General features: G+C 40.5%; 1 protein-coding gene across 5 annotated transcripts in view; it reads right to left on the bottom strand.

The window, feature by feature from the left end:
* MGAT5 (alpha-1,6-mannosylglycoprotein 6-beta-N-acetylglucosaminyltransferase) overlaps positions 1-16,905 on the bottom strand; it is a 361,514-nt gene that overhangs the window by 31,999 nt on the left and 312,610 nt on the right. For all 5 annotated transcript variants that reach the window (XM_060178023.1, XM_060178024.1, XM_060178027.1 and 2 more), the window contains one exon: positions 6,792-6,938. In XM_060178023.1, the coding sequence (XP_060034006.1) occupies positions 6,792-6,938 (147 nt within the window). The remainder of the gene's footprint in view (positions 1-6,791; positions 6,939-16,905) is intronic.

Below are 16,905 nucleotides of genomic sequence, written 5' to 3'. Positions count from 1 at the left end.
TTTCTAACAATGCCCTCATTTTTTTTCCTTTTCAGGAAAAACTGTTTAGTTGTAACAAAATGCCATCAAACTCTCTAGTTGTCAAGAAGATACCTGTTGATAAGGTAGTCTGAGTCTTTTGCTCGATCATTTCCCAAAGGTTTGCAGATCAAAATTTCAGGAAAAAACAAAACAAAACAAATGGTTTATTTCTTTTCATGCATTTAAAAATATCATGGAGCAAGAAATTAGGAGCTGTGGATAGTTCAGTAGTACCGCATAAGATCTTGCAAGCCTGAGGGCTCAGAGTTGATTCCTAGCACAGTATATACCAGAGCTAAGCAATGCTCTGATTTCTCTCTCACATGTATATGGAAAATAAATAAAACTTCATGGAAAATGGGGAAATATTGAATTACTATTAGAATACCACAGAAACAGCTATAGCAAGAAGAAAAAAAATCACTGATGCATAGTTAAAATTAGTGGGCAAAAGTTTGAGAATTAGGAAATGGGCATATTCTAAGTATTATCTTCAATATAAAGAAAAATAGTAACATTGGAAAGAAGCTTAGCTAATATCATAAATAAGTGACCAAAGTCAATATTGTCAGAAATAGTGACATTATACACACATAACACACTAAGCAGGTGACATCACTTCTGTGGCATTTTTGCCAAAAACATATATGCTCAAAATAATAAGAAAAAATAACTTAAATGCACTCTAAGAACTAAGGACCAGGACACACACACACACACACACACACACACACACTACCTAACAATTTATCTTTAAAAGGATCAAGGTCACTAATGACAATGAAACATGAAAGAACTTTAAAAGGTAAGAGATTAAGAGAACATAGCAATTAGTTAAAAAAGAGGAATCCTGGAACAAAATAAGAATATAAGTGAAAAAACTGTTGCATTTTAAATAAGGTCTATAGTTCTGATAAGACTATGTTACCAATACAAATTATTTTGGCTTTGATCACTATACTGTAGTTTTATCATAGGCTACCATCAGAGGAAATTGGTTGAAAGATATACATGAACTTTGCATTATTCTTGCAACTTTTTTAGTAACAGTAAAATAATTTCAAAAGAAGTAAAAAAAAAGTCAATTTCAATAATTCTGTGTGCAATTTATACATCAAAAGAACTGAAAGCAAGGACTTGAACAGATACTTGGACACCAATATTCACAGCAAGATTACTGTTCACAATCGCCAAGCTGTTTAAACAACTCAAACATCCACTAGTGTTGGGGTATCAGGAAAGTCATGACATATTTTTCTCTTTTTCTATGAAAAAAAGCATCATAACTATTATGACAACCCTTACTGAGTAATAAAATGTGACACACACACACACACACACACACACCTTAGCATTAACAAGGAATGAGATTCTGATTCATGCTACAGCATGAGTGATACTTTAAAAATCAAGCTAGAAGAAATAAACCAGTTACAGAACGATACATACTGTATGATTTCACTTACCTTTGTGATCCAAAATAGGAAAATTTATAAAGACAGAACACAGACTCAAGAATGGGAGTGGGGAACTAAGGAATGAGGAAATAGGTTTAACGGGAGTCGAGTTTCTCTTTGGGGTGAGGACCATGTTTTGAAAATCAAGAGCGGTGACAGCTACATACCACTGTGAATGTAATTTGTAAAACATTTACTTAATTGATAGGACTGAGAGAAGTTGAGAAGGCAAGGGGAGATAGAGAGGGAAAAAGACACCTGCAGCACTGCTTCTGCACAGATGGGAAGCTTCAGCACTTATGACGCTTCTGGTAACATGTGTGCTTAACCAGATGTGCCACTGCATAACCCTCTGAATGTACTTAATACCAGTGAAATGCTTGGAATGGTCAAAATGTAATTTTTATATTAATCACAAAAGGTATAAGTATAAGAAATATAATTATATAATTTGGACAGAAGCACAACTTCAGAGATTTCCTACATGTAAATGAAAACTTAGGGGGGATGTTTTAGCTCATAGAATCTCCAAAGTTTCAAGTAAGCCACCCACATGATAAAGCAGAGATCACTAAATTGAGAGGTTCTCACTACTGGAGAGCATCTTATGAAACCTTAAAGAAGAAAAAAAATACTCTTCAGACAACTGTCCTGTTGTCTCCCATAACACTGAGAACATGAGCGAGCACTGATCATAGAACACTGCTGAGGGATGATCCCCCAGAAAAAAAAAAAGACTCCTCAGATGAATAATTCAAACATTCTATTATTAGCAGAAGAAAAAAAAAAACCCTCAATAAGCCAACATGTAAATACACACACACAAACATGCACACCTCTCCTTAGCAAAATTTTTGGGAAGTAGGTTCCTCTTTTTGAGGCTGATGCATGGGCCTATTAATCTTCCGCCAACCTTTTCTGGATATTTCACCAAATGACTAGGTCAAATAAAACAACTCTCCCTGCTAAGATCTCTGGCCACTCAAAAGTAACCATGACAAATTCATTAGAATTGTATACACTATTTAGCGGAAGAGTTTGGAGAATCAAGCTAAAAAAAAAAGTCACATAATTTGAAAATGTGTACTTTAAAAAGATCTGCATGATGGGCTTAGACCTCTCACGTGTCCCTCTCTCCACTGTCACTGGTCATCTCCATCAGGAACAATATAGTGGATCCTCTTGTGGGCCTCTACAAGACCTTGCCCTCAATGTGGATCAACAATGGTAGGTAGGGACTACCCCATTCTCCAAAGAGAGGCTGGGTCAACATACTCTGCCACTTGAGGAAGATGGGTCCTAAAATGAGTGCAGCTTAGAATGTTCCTAGCTATGACCACGGACTATGAGCTCAGACCTACAGGGATGCAGAGGTTACACAGGCTCCTGTGCTAAATATGGGCCCCAGATCAAATCGATAGGGTTTACAGTTAACAACATTTATATACTTTTTCCATATTTGGGAGATACTCTCTTCCTAGATCCAGCTTTCTAGTCCTATTTTCAACTCTGACACCATCTCCCCAGACAATACCTTTAGCCCACCTGCCTGTTAGCTGTTGGACTCAGGCAAAAATTGACCTGCTAGCTTTTTCCAAAATGGAGACCACAAATCTTATCTGCTATATTCTTGCCTGTAGGTTACTGATTATTAAACACTTTTTTTCCTGTTTTTTTAAGCCACAAAGTTGCAGATGCTACCATGATGCCAACCTGACATCCCTGGGCAGATGACCTCACCAACGTGTCTTGGAACCCAGCCTCTCCAGAGCTCTGCTGCACTAGGGAAAGACAGAAACAGGCTAGGGGTATGGATCAATCTGCCAATGTCAGTGTCCAGCAGAGAAGCAATTACAGAAGCCAGACTTTTCACTTTCTGCTCCCCATAATGAACCTGGGTCCATGCTCCCAGAGGGATAATCCAAGAACAGGGAAACTTCCAATGGAGGGGATGGGATATAGAACTCTGGTTCTGGGAACTGTGTGGAATTTTATCCCTTTTATCCTATAGTCTTGTCCCTCTCTCTCTCTCTCTCTCTCTCTCTCTCTCTATATATATATATATATATATATATATATACACACACACACACACATATATATATATACTATGTTGTTATGCCACAGGAGGGCTGTCCATCAGTGTCATCCCTAGTAAGAGACCCTGAATGACATAGCACTGTGACAATGCTAACACTGACAGCCGCCTTCTTACTAGCAGCTTTGAGAGCCATGTAGGAATAATACAAAAATAAGAAAACCACTCTTTTTGCACATCTGTTTCTTTTACTTATTTTTAAAGATACATTTGAGACATGACTCAAGTTGATATCAATGGTGATTTTCATAAGGATCACTGAAAACAGTTCAGATAATGTTTCTGCAATGAAAGGATTACTTCTTGAGAAGCTGTGCTAAAATACAGGGGTGGCTATGTTCACATCAGCATCATTCACAATAGCCGAAATGCGGAAACACCCTAAATGTGCATCCATAGAAGACTGGATAAGGAAGCATGGGATAGAGACTCCATGGAATTACTACTTTGCAATAAACAATATGGAACCGGTAGTTATGTTTATCAAATTAAGTAAAGAGGTGAGAGAGAAGTATGGATGATTTCACTCATATGTGGAATATAGAGAACTGAAACAGGGCAGGATAGATAGACAGCATAATGATTATGCAAAGAGATTTCGTGCCTGAGGCTCCTGAGCAGTATTCTGGTGAAAAACCAACAAACTACGGGGCTGGACAGTACTGCAGCAGGTTAAGAGCACATGGTGCAAAGCGCAAGGACTGACACAAGGATCGGTTCAACCCCCAGCTCCCCACCTGCAGGGGGTCACTTAAGAGGTGGTGAAGCAGGTCTGCAGGTGTCTGTCTTTCTCTCCCCCCTCTGTCTTCCCCTCCTCTCTTGAGTTCTTGCTGTCCTATCCAACAGCAATGGCAGCAAGAATAAAAACAACAACAATGATGATAAACAAGGGCAACAAAAGGGAAAAAACAGCCTCCAGGAGCAGTGGATTCGTAGTGCAGGCATTGAGCCCCAGCAATAGCAGGGAAAACAACAACAACAACAAAAAACTAACAACCCCCACAGAAGTAAACAAACTCTAAGACTTTGTGAGAACTATGGTGGTTATTGCTGGGTGTGGGGGGGGGGGTGCAGAACTTTGGTGATGGGTGCAGTGTGTACTATACCTTGTCATCATACAACCTTGTCAACCACCATTAGTCACAAGTAAAAATGGCTTGTAAAAAAGCAAAAAGAAGTCATGTTAACTTGAAATGAAAAATCTATAGGCTCTTGATGGACACCCACTTCTACATTCCAGCATCCGAGTGGAGGGTTCTGATTGTTGGCAACTACAACCAGAAGGACCAGAAAGCTGGATCAGGGAAAAGATAGCTCCCTAATATGGGAAAGGGGGTATAAATATTGCTGACTGTAAACCCCATCGATTTGACATGATCTGGGGCCTATATTCAGCTTAGGAGCCTATGTGACCTCTGCATCCCTGTAGATCTGAGCTCACATTCTGTGCTCATAAGTAGGAACATTCCAAGCTACCCCAATATTGACCCATCTTCCTCAGGTGTAGCATAGAGTATGTTGTCCATCCTCCCTTCGGAGGATGGAACATTCTCTACCGTTGTTGATCCAGGTTGAGGGCAAGGTCCTATGGGGGCCCACAAAGGGGTCTATTGTGTTGTTCCTGATAGGAATGACCTATAACAATGGTGAGAGGGATTTATTTGAGGTCTAGGTCCATCATGTCTCTTTGGGAATCTCAGGACTCCCCAAATAGGACATTGTTTCTAACCAATCAGCTTGTGCCGTGCCCAGTTTGAAATTGACAAAAGCTGAGTGCTGTAGTACCACCATGTGCAGGTCTTGTGGGAATCCGCCTGTAACCCATTAATGTAAAATAAACGTAATTCCCTGCCCTCCCTGTGGTCTCAGGTCTTGTTCTTTGGTTACTTTTCAGATATATTACGGAATTTTTTTTTTTTATTGCACACCGAGTTAAGTCAAAAAAGAAAAGAATGAATCCCTTATGATCACACTTACAGAAAGAACTTAAGAAACAAAGACAAAAAAAGAAAACACTGGGCAGAGGGTAGACAGCATAATGGTTATGCAAACAGACTCTCATACCTGAGGCTCCAAAGTCCCAGGTTCAATCCCCCGCACCACCATAAGCCAGAGCTGAACAATGCTCTGGTTAAAAAAAACAAACAAACAAAAAACATAAAGTGAAGCTTGGTCTTGGTGTGGTGTATTGCACCAAAGAAAGGACTCTGAAGGAGGGTGAGGGTGAGGGTGGAGAGAGCCTTGAGGTCTTGGTGCAGGATGGTGAAAAAGGACTTAAATTGGGCTTAAGAGTATTCTGCAGACAGCTATCATGTGGAGATGAAAAACTGTACCCAGATGCCAGGAACTAGACTGCAAATAATTTACCTTGCCACCTGGCCCAAATAAAATAAAACATCAGGGATGGGGGTTGTGTGGTGTTGTACCTGGTAGAATGCACACATTATCAGGCACAAGGACCCGGGTTCAAGTGCCTGGTCCCCACCTACAGAAGCAATGAAACAGTTCTACAGATATCTCTCTCCCTGCTTTCTCTATCTCTCCCCTCACACACAACTTATTTGTCTCTATCCAAAAATAAATAACAAATAGATATATAGCGTATAAATACCAAGGGCATTTAGTTTCCCATGATATACCTTGTATCTCAGGTTGATGGTGCTTCATGGACTCCATAGCCCACATTTTATTGCCTAACATCCCTGTGGAAAACATGTTGTCCAAAAATACCTGATAGCCAGACATTTCCTTATACCATGAATTGTGAATATTCAGAAAAACCAAGAGTTTCTCTACTTTTCCTTCCCCTCTCAATTTCTCTCTTTATCCAAAAAAGAAAGAAAGGCCATTAATAACAGTGGACCCAGTCCCAGCAAAAACCCTGGTGGCAAATATAAAGTAAAATAAAATAAAATAAAAATAAAATCCAAATTTAGCTCACTCGAAGAAGACATGTGCTCACATTCAGATAGAGCTGAAGCAGAGTGAAAAGATGCCTCCTCATTAACGAGTGGGGTCAGACTCACAACTGAATGCCACAACTTCTGTTGTGGCCATTCATGTCTCTGAGCCTCTTGCACGTGCTCCTTCTTTCACCCAGCTATCTTAAAGAAAGCCAGCAATCCATGCTACCCAAGGTTATGAGGTTTAAATGGGCTCTTAGTATGCGATAGCAGGTATCCCTACTGTTGGAAGATATGTGTACAGATGCTTACCTCTCTCAGAGTTGGCTTGCCGATGAAAAAATCTGTGTTTTTGCTGCTTTTGGGTGGGTTGAACTTGGGATTCAGAAAAGCACATCCATTTGCAATGGCCTCCAGAGGAGCTGGACCCTCATAGGGGAACCCAAGTCCAACAAACAACTGCAAGAAAAAGAAAAAGCGCATCATGTATAAACATATCGACCAGGACTGGCATTCTTTGCTCTCAGAGGACTCTTCTGTGCTCCATTCCTTGGGGGTGCTAGGGGTAGGGTGGTGGACAACCCCAGAGACTCTGGAATATTCCCAGGCCCTGGGATGTGTGCATGCAGTGAGGAAACTACGGTAAAGAGAAGTCAGCTTATATCAGAATCTGGAATATAGAAGCAGGGACCCTTGAGGACTCATGAAGCTTCTCAAATCATGATATTCTTCTTTGCTAGAAATAACAGTTAATGAAAATTGTGTTGGGGAGGGAGCACTTGAGGGGGTAGGGAGGTGGAAGGTATTAAAGAACCAAAACAACAACAAAAACCAAGACCCAACAATAACCTTTCTGTAACTCCCCAGGAGACATGACGAGAAAAACACTTGCTTAACCAAACAGAAGATTCCTTCATTGAACCAAAGAAACAACAGGCCCTTTCAGTGATGCTGGGCAGAGGCACAAAAAGGTCACTCTGTGGTTTGATTAGAGTTCAAATGGAGCTGTTTTAAAATGACGGGAGGTCACAAAACACTGGTTTTCCTAATAAGGTTTCTCCAAAAGACAACAACACCCTGGTTTTTATTTCCCCCTTCATCGGTAGGAAACAGGACTTGGAGCTGTAACATGGGCAAGACTGCCATTTCCACCAAGCAAATCCCAAGATTTCCTTTGATGGACAATAGGTGGCAGCACAAACACACTCAGAATCCTTGCAGTCACAGCAGCTGAGAGCCAGGGACTTGCTGAAGTTATGTGGCACTGATTCCTGAACTCAGAAAATAAAACAAGGTTTCACAGAAACACTTCAGTGCATAAACTCACTGAGGGCTATTTCACATGGCTGGAGGGCAGGAGGTGACTGATGGGAAGGGCCCACCTCTCCACTGGGTGAGGTCTCTCACCCATGCCAGGCATCTAGGGCTGCATTCTTGATTCTGTTTTCCCAGGTGCTTGTCCCAGAAATCTCACTTTGTAGTTGTTGTAACTGACTGGTATGGAATGTAAGCTGCTATGTCCCTTGGGTAACACTGCAAGGTACAGAATGCACATGTCAGGTACTCAGTCCCAGGGCTGGGCAGTGAGCATGGCCCCTGGAGAGTTTACTAGAGAGTTATGCAGATCCCATGTGGATTTTTTCTAGGCCAAGCACTAAAATGTTAGGATTTCAAGAGTGACTCTAGCCTATAACTCTATGTTTTTTTTTTTTTTTTACACATGTCAGGCTGTTCTGCTGTTTTGAAAACACAACTTTTCATTTCCTATATTCCTTGAAGTGGCTGTGAAAGACCAGGGTGAGGGTAGTGTGTAGAGGGAGAAAGGAAGCTTGGAGAAGCCAGCAGAGCTACTGCCTCTTGGGCAGAGACCAGGGGTGAGGAAAAATTTAGCAGCTGGAGCCTAGAAGTTACAGAGCATACGGAGCATGTCTCCACCTTTGAAGATCTTGTTTCTGGATCTTAGTTTTACTAAGTAGGTTACTAAAGAGTATCTATGTGTACAGGGTATTATGTGGATGAGAGGTGGAGGAAGCCTGACAGCAGCAGAAGAAATGGACGGAATCAGTGGGAAGAACTGGTCCCAAGGCATCTTGTCTTCATTACATATAAAGATCTAGGATTATCATCCCAGAGGCTGTTCATCTCTGTGATCTATCCTCTGTATCAGATTCTGGGGGGCATGTGCTAGCTCTTCCGGGGGGGTGAGATGGTCTCTCTTAGGCCAAGGCTGGGCATCAGGATCCTTTAGATTCTGAGAGAAAGGTGCTGGAAACTGCAGATGGGGTCTCCAATGGTCTAACCAGTGTTAAACCCACATTTCCCCCCTGACCTCTGAAAACCAGAGCCTGTCAACTCCAAAATGAAAACAAACAAAAAAAAGATAACTTTAAAGAAAATGCAAGAAGTATAATAATACATGTCTATTTAAATAGAAAAATCCTGGGAAAAAAAACGTTGCTCCTTCAACCAATTGGAACCCCATAAATTAAAAGTATTTGAGGCTGTTGCTTAATGGACTTGAATGTGACCTAAGTTTAATTATATCTGAATAATAACTGGTACCATCTCTTCTGCCCTGGTAGCCTGAGAATATCTCAGCATACATAAAAAAACACTTTGGGCTAACTCTCCAAAACTTTATAATTTTTAGGATGAAGGTTAAGCAAATATCACACAATTTCTTGGCAATGACACCCTATTTAGGATTGCAGGAAATGCACTGCTTTGAAACACCAAGGTAACAGGGTTTTTGTTGTTGTTGTTGCCACTTCTGTCAATAAGATTTGCTTTTCTCGCTCCACTCCTGTGTATTCACTACCTATCTACCTATGACAGTATGATGGAGCAAATGTATTAAGGTCAGACTTGAGGTTTGAATAACAACAGGCTAGATGGAGAGAGGTCACCTCCATTAAATTTGTAATTTTTTGAGTTCTCATAACAGTGCCAAAACTGATTATTCTTTCCAATTTTTAAAAATTATCTTTATTTATTTATTGGGATAAATAAGATTGAGATAGCCAGTAATCAAGAGGGAAGAAGAATCTAGAGATGAAGAGAGACAGAGAGACACCTCCTGCAGCACTGCTTTACCACTTGTAAAGCTTTCCCTCGCAGATGGGGTGTGGGAGCTCGAACCCCCGGTCCTTGTGCACTGTAACATGTGTGCTCACCCACCTGGCCCCCAAACTGTTTAACTTAACCAACTAGTTTGCTTTTCCCCTAACCACCCCACTCCTCCCATCATTCTGTCTTCTTACAGATTTCTTAAAATGGGGGCGGGAGGCACATGAGAAAGCATTCAAGTGCAGAGGCTTAACTCCCCAGGAGGAAACTGTGCATATTTTATTTACACTTCATCTGGCCTTCTGAAACACAGAACTGAATGAAGCTATCTATTCCATCTGAAGAAGCATCTCTATGGCTGCAACTCTGGCCATCAATGAACATTTCCAAACAGAGGGATTACATGTCCTACAATGAAAAGTTTGTACTAATAGTAAGCAAGAGAGAACAGAGGAAGCACCAGACGTTTTGTTGATGGCACAGGATTGGGATGTTCCTACACATTGACAAAGAGTTCAGGAAAATCATGTGATAACTTTAGTTCATGTGCTAGGAGAAACAGAATTGTTTTACATTTTAAGTCTCAAATCAACTAGATTATTAACAAAGAATAAAGGTAGTTCTTAGGAAGAACCTATATTTTTGGTCAGTTTCCAGACACTTGATGTTGAATAACATCAAGGATGAAACAAAACAGGAGACACTTGATATATCTGCTTTATTTATTTTATTTTTTTAATTTTTCCCCTTTTGTTGCCCTATTGTTTATTGTCATTGTTGTTGTTATTGTTGTTGATATTGCTGTCATTGTTGTTGGATAGGACAGAGAGAAATGGAGAGAGGAGGGGAAGACAGAGAGGGGGAGAGAAAGACAAACACCTGCAGACCTGCTTCACAGCCTGTGAAGGGAACCAACCCCCTGCAGGTAGGGAGCTGGGGGCTCGAACTGGGATCCTTATGCAGGTCCATGCGCTTTTCGCCATGTGCACTTAACCTGCTGTGCCACCGCCTGGCTCCCGATATATTCACTTTTTGACTGGTTTTTATTTTATTTATTTATTTTTTAAAAGTTTGGTATTATCTTTGTTTATTTGGCAGAGCTGGCCAGAAATATAAAGGGAAGGGGGAGAGAGAGAGAGAGAGAGAGGGAGAGAGACAGAGAGACACCTACAACACTGCTTCACCATTTGCAAAGCTTTCCTCCTATAGGTGGGACTAGGGACTTGAACCTGGGTCCCTGTGCACTGTAACATGTGCGCTCAACCAGGTGCACCACCACCCAGCTCCTCTGACTAGTTTTAATTAACCAAGTTGATGGGGTGGCTCGAGAGTGCACGAATCAAATTCAGCTTATCCAATAAACTGGTGACTGTCAGAATTGTTAAGGAAAATGTGGTGATTCACAACACAGGTCTCTGCTGCCTGTGAAATCAGGAGCCAAATTCAGACTCCATCATGCCTTATGTGTGTAACTGTGGGTTATTTCTATGCCAGTTTATGAGTAACCTGAGAATGATAGACAGTTAATTTTCTCTACCTATCAACCTTTGTCAGAGTAATATAAGCTATCTAAACCTGTTTATTCATGTGTAAGATGGGACAAAATAAAAAAAAAGTGGCTTATCTCATGAGGCTGCTGTGGGGACTTAAATATTTTGTGGAAGGGGTTAGCAGGTGGCTCACCCAGTGAAGTGCACATTACTGTTTGAGCCTTAGGTCAGTGCATGTGAGCACTGGCGGTGGGGAAGCTTCGTAACCAGTGGACTGGTGATATGTTAGCTTTCCTTTTCTCTTTCTCTTTTCTATTTTATTTACTTTAGTGAGAGGGATATATATATACACAGAGATACAGAGAGAAAGACCAGAGCACTGCTCAGCTCTGTGTTTGGTGGTGCTGGGGATTGAACATAGGGCCCCAGAGCCTCAGGCATGAGAGTGTTTTGCATAATCACTATGCTGTTTCCCCAGCCCTCTTTCATGTTCTCTGTCTCTCTTGACTTCTCTCTCCCTCTGTCTCTCTCTCTCTATTTATTTATTTTTTTAAAGACTGTCGGTGATACAATGTAGGCACTAAGTCCTAGCAATAACTCTAGTGGCACAAATAAATATCTTTTTTTAAAAAAAATATTTATTTATTCCCCTTTGTTGCTCTTGTTGTTTTATAGTTATAGCTTTTACTGTTGTTGTTGTTGATGTCATCATTGATGGATAGGACAGAGAGAAATGGAGAGAGGAGGGGAAGACAGAGAGGAGGAGAGAAAGAAAGACACCTGCAGACCTGCTTCACCACCTGTAAAGTGACTCCCCTGCAGGTGGGGAGCTGGGGACTTGAACAGGGATCCTTATGCCGGTCCTTGCGCTTAACCAATAAATAAGTATCTTAAGGAAATGTATTCTGAGTCTTGGTTCTTAGTAAATGTATAAGTTCAAATCTCTATTACACTTCATGCAGCTACATATAAGTAACTTGCACTGTTTAGCTGGAATTGGGAGAGTGAAGGAGCTGTGCTGGTGCTTTTTATCCAGCACTTACATGTATAAGGAAGAGTTCTCACTGTTGTACAAAGACCTGGAATACCATGGGGAAAAGGTTTACACTGAAGAGAGACACACAGCAAGTGGGTTACACTGACAGCAAAATGAGAAGGCCACTCCCAGAGTGACATGCTACTGTGAAGACTTGTTTATTCTTCATGCGATGATTGGGAGTAATTATTTATTTTTTTTACCATAGTTACTCTGTTTTTATAGCTTTAAAAAGAATGCATACAGCACAAGGACCAGCATCAGGATCCTGGTTCGAGACCCCCACTCCCCACCTGCAGGGGAGTCGCTTCATAGGCGGTGAAGCAGGTCTGCAGGTGTCTATCTTTCTCTTCCCCTCTGTCTTCCCCTCCTCTCTCCATTTCTTTGTCCTATCCAACAACGAAGACATCAATAACATCAGCAATAATAACTACACCCAATGAGGGACCATCTAAATACGTCAAGCACTTACTGAAAGAATTTCAAAAATACATCAATAGTAATACAATAATAGTGGGAGACTTCAATACCCCACTCTCACACTTAGACAGATCAACAAAGCAGAGAACCAACAAAGATACAAGAGAATTGAATGAAGAGATTGACAGACTAGACCTCTTGGACATTTTCAGAGTCCTTCACCCCAAAAAACTAGAATACACCTTCTTTTCAAATCCACATAACACACACTCAAGGATAGACCACATGTTAGGCCACAAAGACAACATCAATAAATTCAAGAACATTGAAATCATCCCAAGTATCTTCTCAGACCACAGTGGAGTAAAATTAACATTTAACAACAAACAGAACATTATTAAAAGTCACAGAATTTGGAAACTAAACAACATATTCCTTAAGAACCACTGGGTCAGAGATTCACTCAAGCAGGAAATTCAAATGTTCCTGGAAACAAATGAAAATGAAGACACAACCTATCAAAAGATTGGGGACACAGCTAAAGCAGTACTGAGAGGGAAACTTATAGCCATACAATCACATATTAAACACCAAGAAGAAGCTCAAATGAATGACCTTACTGCACACCTCAAGGACTTAGAGGAAGAGGAACAAAGGAACCCTAAAGCATCCAGAAGGACAGAAATCACTAAAGTTAGAGCAGAAATAAACAACATCGAAAATTAAAGAACCATTCAAAAGATCAATGAAGCCAAATGTTGGTTCTTTGAAAGATTAAACAAAATTGACAAACCCCTAGCCAGATTCACCAAACAAAAAAGATAGAAGACTCAAATTAATAGAATTGTAAACGATGGAGGAGATATCACAACTGACACCACAGAAATCCAGAGAATCCTGTGAAACTTCTATAAAGAACTATACGCCACCAAGCTAGAGAATCTGGAAGAAATGGAACAAAACCTAGAAGCATATGCCCTTCCAAAACTGAACCAAGAAGAACTACAAAATCTAAATGCACCAATCACAGACAAAGAAATTGAAACCGTTATTAAGAACCTTCCCAACAACAAAAGTCCTGGACCAGATGGCTTCACAAATGACTTCTACAAAACTCTCAGGAAACAGTTAGTACCCATACTTCTTAAGCTTTTCCATAAGATTGAAGAAACAGGAATACTCCCTTCCACCTTCTATGAAGCCAACATCACCCTGATACCAAAAGCTGATAGGGACAGAACAAAAAAGGAAAACTACAGACCTATATCTCTGATGAACATAGATGCCAAAATATTAAACAAGATCTTGGCCAACCGGATACAGCAACATATCAAAAAAATTGTTCATCACGACCAAGTGGGATTCATCCCAGGAATGCAAGGCTGGTTCAACATCCGTAAGTCAATCAATGTCATTCACCACATCAATAAAAGCAAAGCCAAAAACCACATGATTATCTCAATAGATGCAGAGAAAGCCTTTGACAAAATCCAACACCCATTCATGCTCAAAACTCTACAAAAAATGGGAATAGATGGGAAATTCCTCAAGATAGTGGAGTCTATATATAACAAACCTACAGCCAACATCATACTCAATGGACAGAAGCTGAAAGCATTCCCCCCTCAGATCGGGGACTAGACAGGGCTATCCACTGTCACCGTTACTCTTCAACATAGTATTGGAAGTTCTTGCCATAGCAATCAGGCAAGAGAAAGGGATCAAAGGAATACAGATTGGAAGGGAAGAAGTCAAGCTCTCACTATTTGCAGATGATATGATAGTATACATAGAAAAACCTAAAGAATCCAGCAGAAAACTACTGGAAGTTATTAGGCAATATAGTAAGGTATGAGGCTACAAAATCAATATATAAATATCAGTGGCATTTCTTTATGCAAACACTAAATCTGAAGAAGAAGACATCCAGAAATCACTCCCATTTACTGTTTCAGCAAAATCAATCAAATACCTAGGAATCAAGTTGACCAAAGAAGTGAAAGACTTGTATGCTGAAAACTATGAGTCGCTACTCAAGGAAATAGAAACTGATACCAAGAAATGGAAAGATATCCCATGCTCATGGATTGGAAGAATAAATATCATCAAAATGAATATTCTCCCCAGAGCCATATACAAATTTAATTCAATATCCATCAAAGTTCCACCAAGCTTCTTTAAGAGAATAGAACACTACAATCATTTATCTGGAACCTGAAAACACCTAGAATTGCCAAAACCATCTTAAGGAAAAGAAACAGAAATGGAGGCATCACACTCCCAGACCTTAAACTATATTATAAAGCCATCATCATCAAAACAGCATGGTACTGAAACAAAAATAGGCACACAGACCAGTGGAACAGAACTGAAAGCCCAGAAATAAATCCCCACACCTATGGACATCTAATCTTTGATAAGGGGGCCCAAAGGATTAAATGGAAAAAGGAGGCTCTCTTCAATAAATAGTGCTGGGAAAACTGGGTTGGAACATGCAGAAGAATGAAATTTAACCACTTTATCTCACCAGAAACAAAAATCAACTCCAAATGGATCAAAGACCTAGATGTCAGACCAGAAACAATCAAATACTTAGAGGAAAACATTGGTAAAACACTTTCCCACCTACACCTCAAGGTCATCTTTGATGAATCAAACCCAATTGCAAGGAAGACTAAAGCAGAAACAAACCAATGGGACTACATCAAATTGAAAAGCTTCTGCACATCCAAAGAAACTATTAAACAAAGAGACTCCTCACAGAATGGGAGAAGATCTTCACATGCCATACATCAGACAAGAAACTAATCACCAAAATATATAAAGAGCTTAGCAAACTTAGCACCAAAAAAGCAAATGACCCCATCCAAAAATGAGCAGAGGATATGTACAAAACATTCACTACAGAGGAGATCCAAAAGGCTAACAAACATATGAAAAACTGCTCTAGGTCACTGATTGTCAGAGAAATGCCAATTAAGACAACACTAAGATAACACCTCACTCCTGTAAGAATGGCATACATCAAAAAGGACAGCAGCAACAAATGCTGGAGAGGATGTAGGGACAGAGGAACCCTTTTGCAGTGCTGGTGGGAATGTAAATTGGTACAGCCTCTGTGAAGAGCAGTCTGGAAAACTCTCAGAAGGCTAGACATGGACCTTCCATATGACCCAGTAATTCCTCTCCTGGGGTTATACCCCAAGGACTCCATAACACCCAACCTAAAAGAGGTGTGTACTCCTATGTTCATAGCAGCACAATTCATAATAGCTAAAACCTGGAAGCAACCCAGGTGCCCAACAACAGATGAGTGGCTGAGAAAGCTGTGGTATATATACACAATGGAATACTATGCAGCTATCAAGAACAATGAACCCACCTTCTCTGACCCATCTTGGACAGAGCTAGAAGGAATTATGTTAAGTGAGGTAAGTCAGAAAGATAAAGATGAGTATGGGATGATCCCACTCATCAACAGAAGTTGAGGAAGAAGATCTGAAAGGGAAACTAAAAGCAGGACCTGACCAAATTGTAAGTAGGGCACCAAAGTAAAAACCCAGTGGTGAGGGGTAGACATGCAGCTTCCTGGGACAGTGGGGGGTGGGAGTGGGTGGGAGGGATGGGTCACAGTCTTTTGGTGGTGGGAATGGTGTTTATGTACACTCCTAGTAAAATGTAGTCATATAAATCAGTAGTTAATACGAGGGGAAAAATTAATTGTATGTGTCGAAGTTTTTCAAAACACAAACTGAATCTTTCAATATATAGGCTGTGTAACTGATATGCAGACTCACTCAAAAGCCTAGACCAAGTAGATCAGAAGCAACCAATAGCACAGCTATATACAAGATACTGGGTACTGTACAGAAAACCCTAACAAAAGGACATTTCAAAGTTAACCCAATTACCAAATAATGTGATGATAACATTAACTATTGATCGTCTTTTTGAACCCTAAGACAGCAGGAACCTCACATCTCCACTATAGAGCCCCTACTTCCCCCAGTCCTGGAACCATCGGATAGGGCCCACTTTCCCATATGCCTCTCCCGATCCATATCAAATAATATTGCATCTGCCGATCACAACCTAACCAACACAATTGCCACCTCAACATGCTTCACTTCAGACTGTGTCTAGAGACTTCACGTGTGGAATGACAAACCTTCAGCTTCATTACTCGGGTGAGATCTTTCCTTTCATAGTATACTCTAATTTCATCTCAGGTGGCTCACTTTCTAACAAAGTCCCAAAACCTAGATATACACCAGTTTCTGTGAGAGAGAGCATATGTTCACACGTATCCATAAACTACTGCAAAATATATACCTGAAAGCAGAAGTACACTAGAGTTTGCAGTGAGTACCCCCTAACACTTCCTCTCCACTATTCCAAGCTTTGGGTCCATGAT

Source organism: Erinaceus europaeus, chromosome 18 (genome assembly GCF_950295315.1).
Source record: "Erinaceus europaeus chromosome 18, mEriEur2.1, whole genome shotgun sequence".
NCBI classification, from domain to species: domain Eukaryota; kingdom Metazoa; phylum Chordata; class Mammalia; order Eulipotyphla; family Erinaceidae; genus Erinaceus; species Erinaceus europaeus.
Note: the sequence above shows the minus strand (reverse complement) of the source record. Positions and strands in the feature narration are given on the sequence as shown.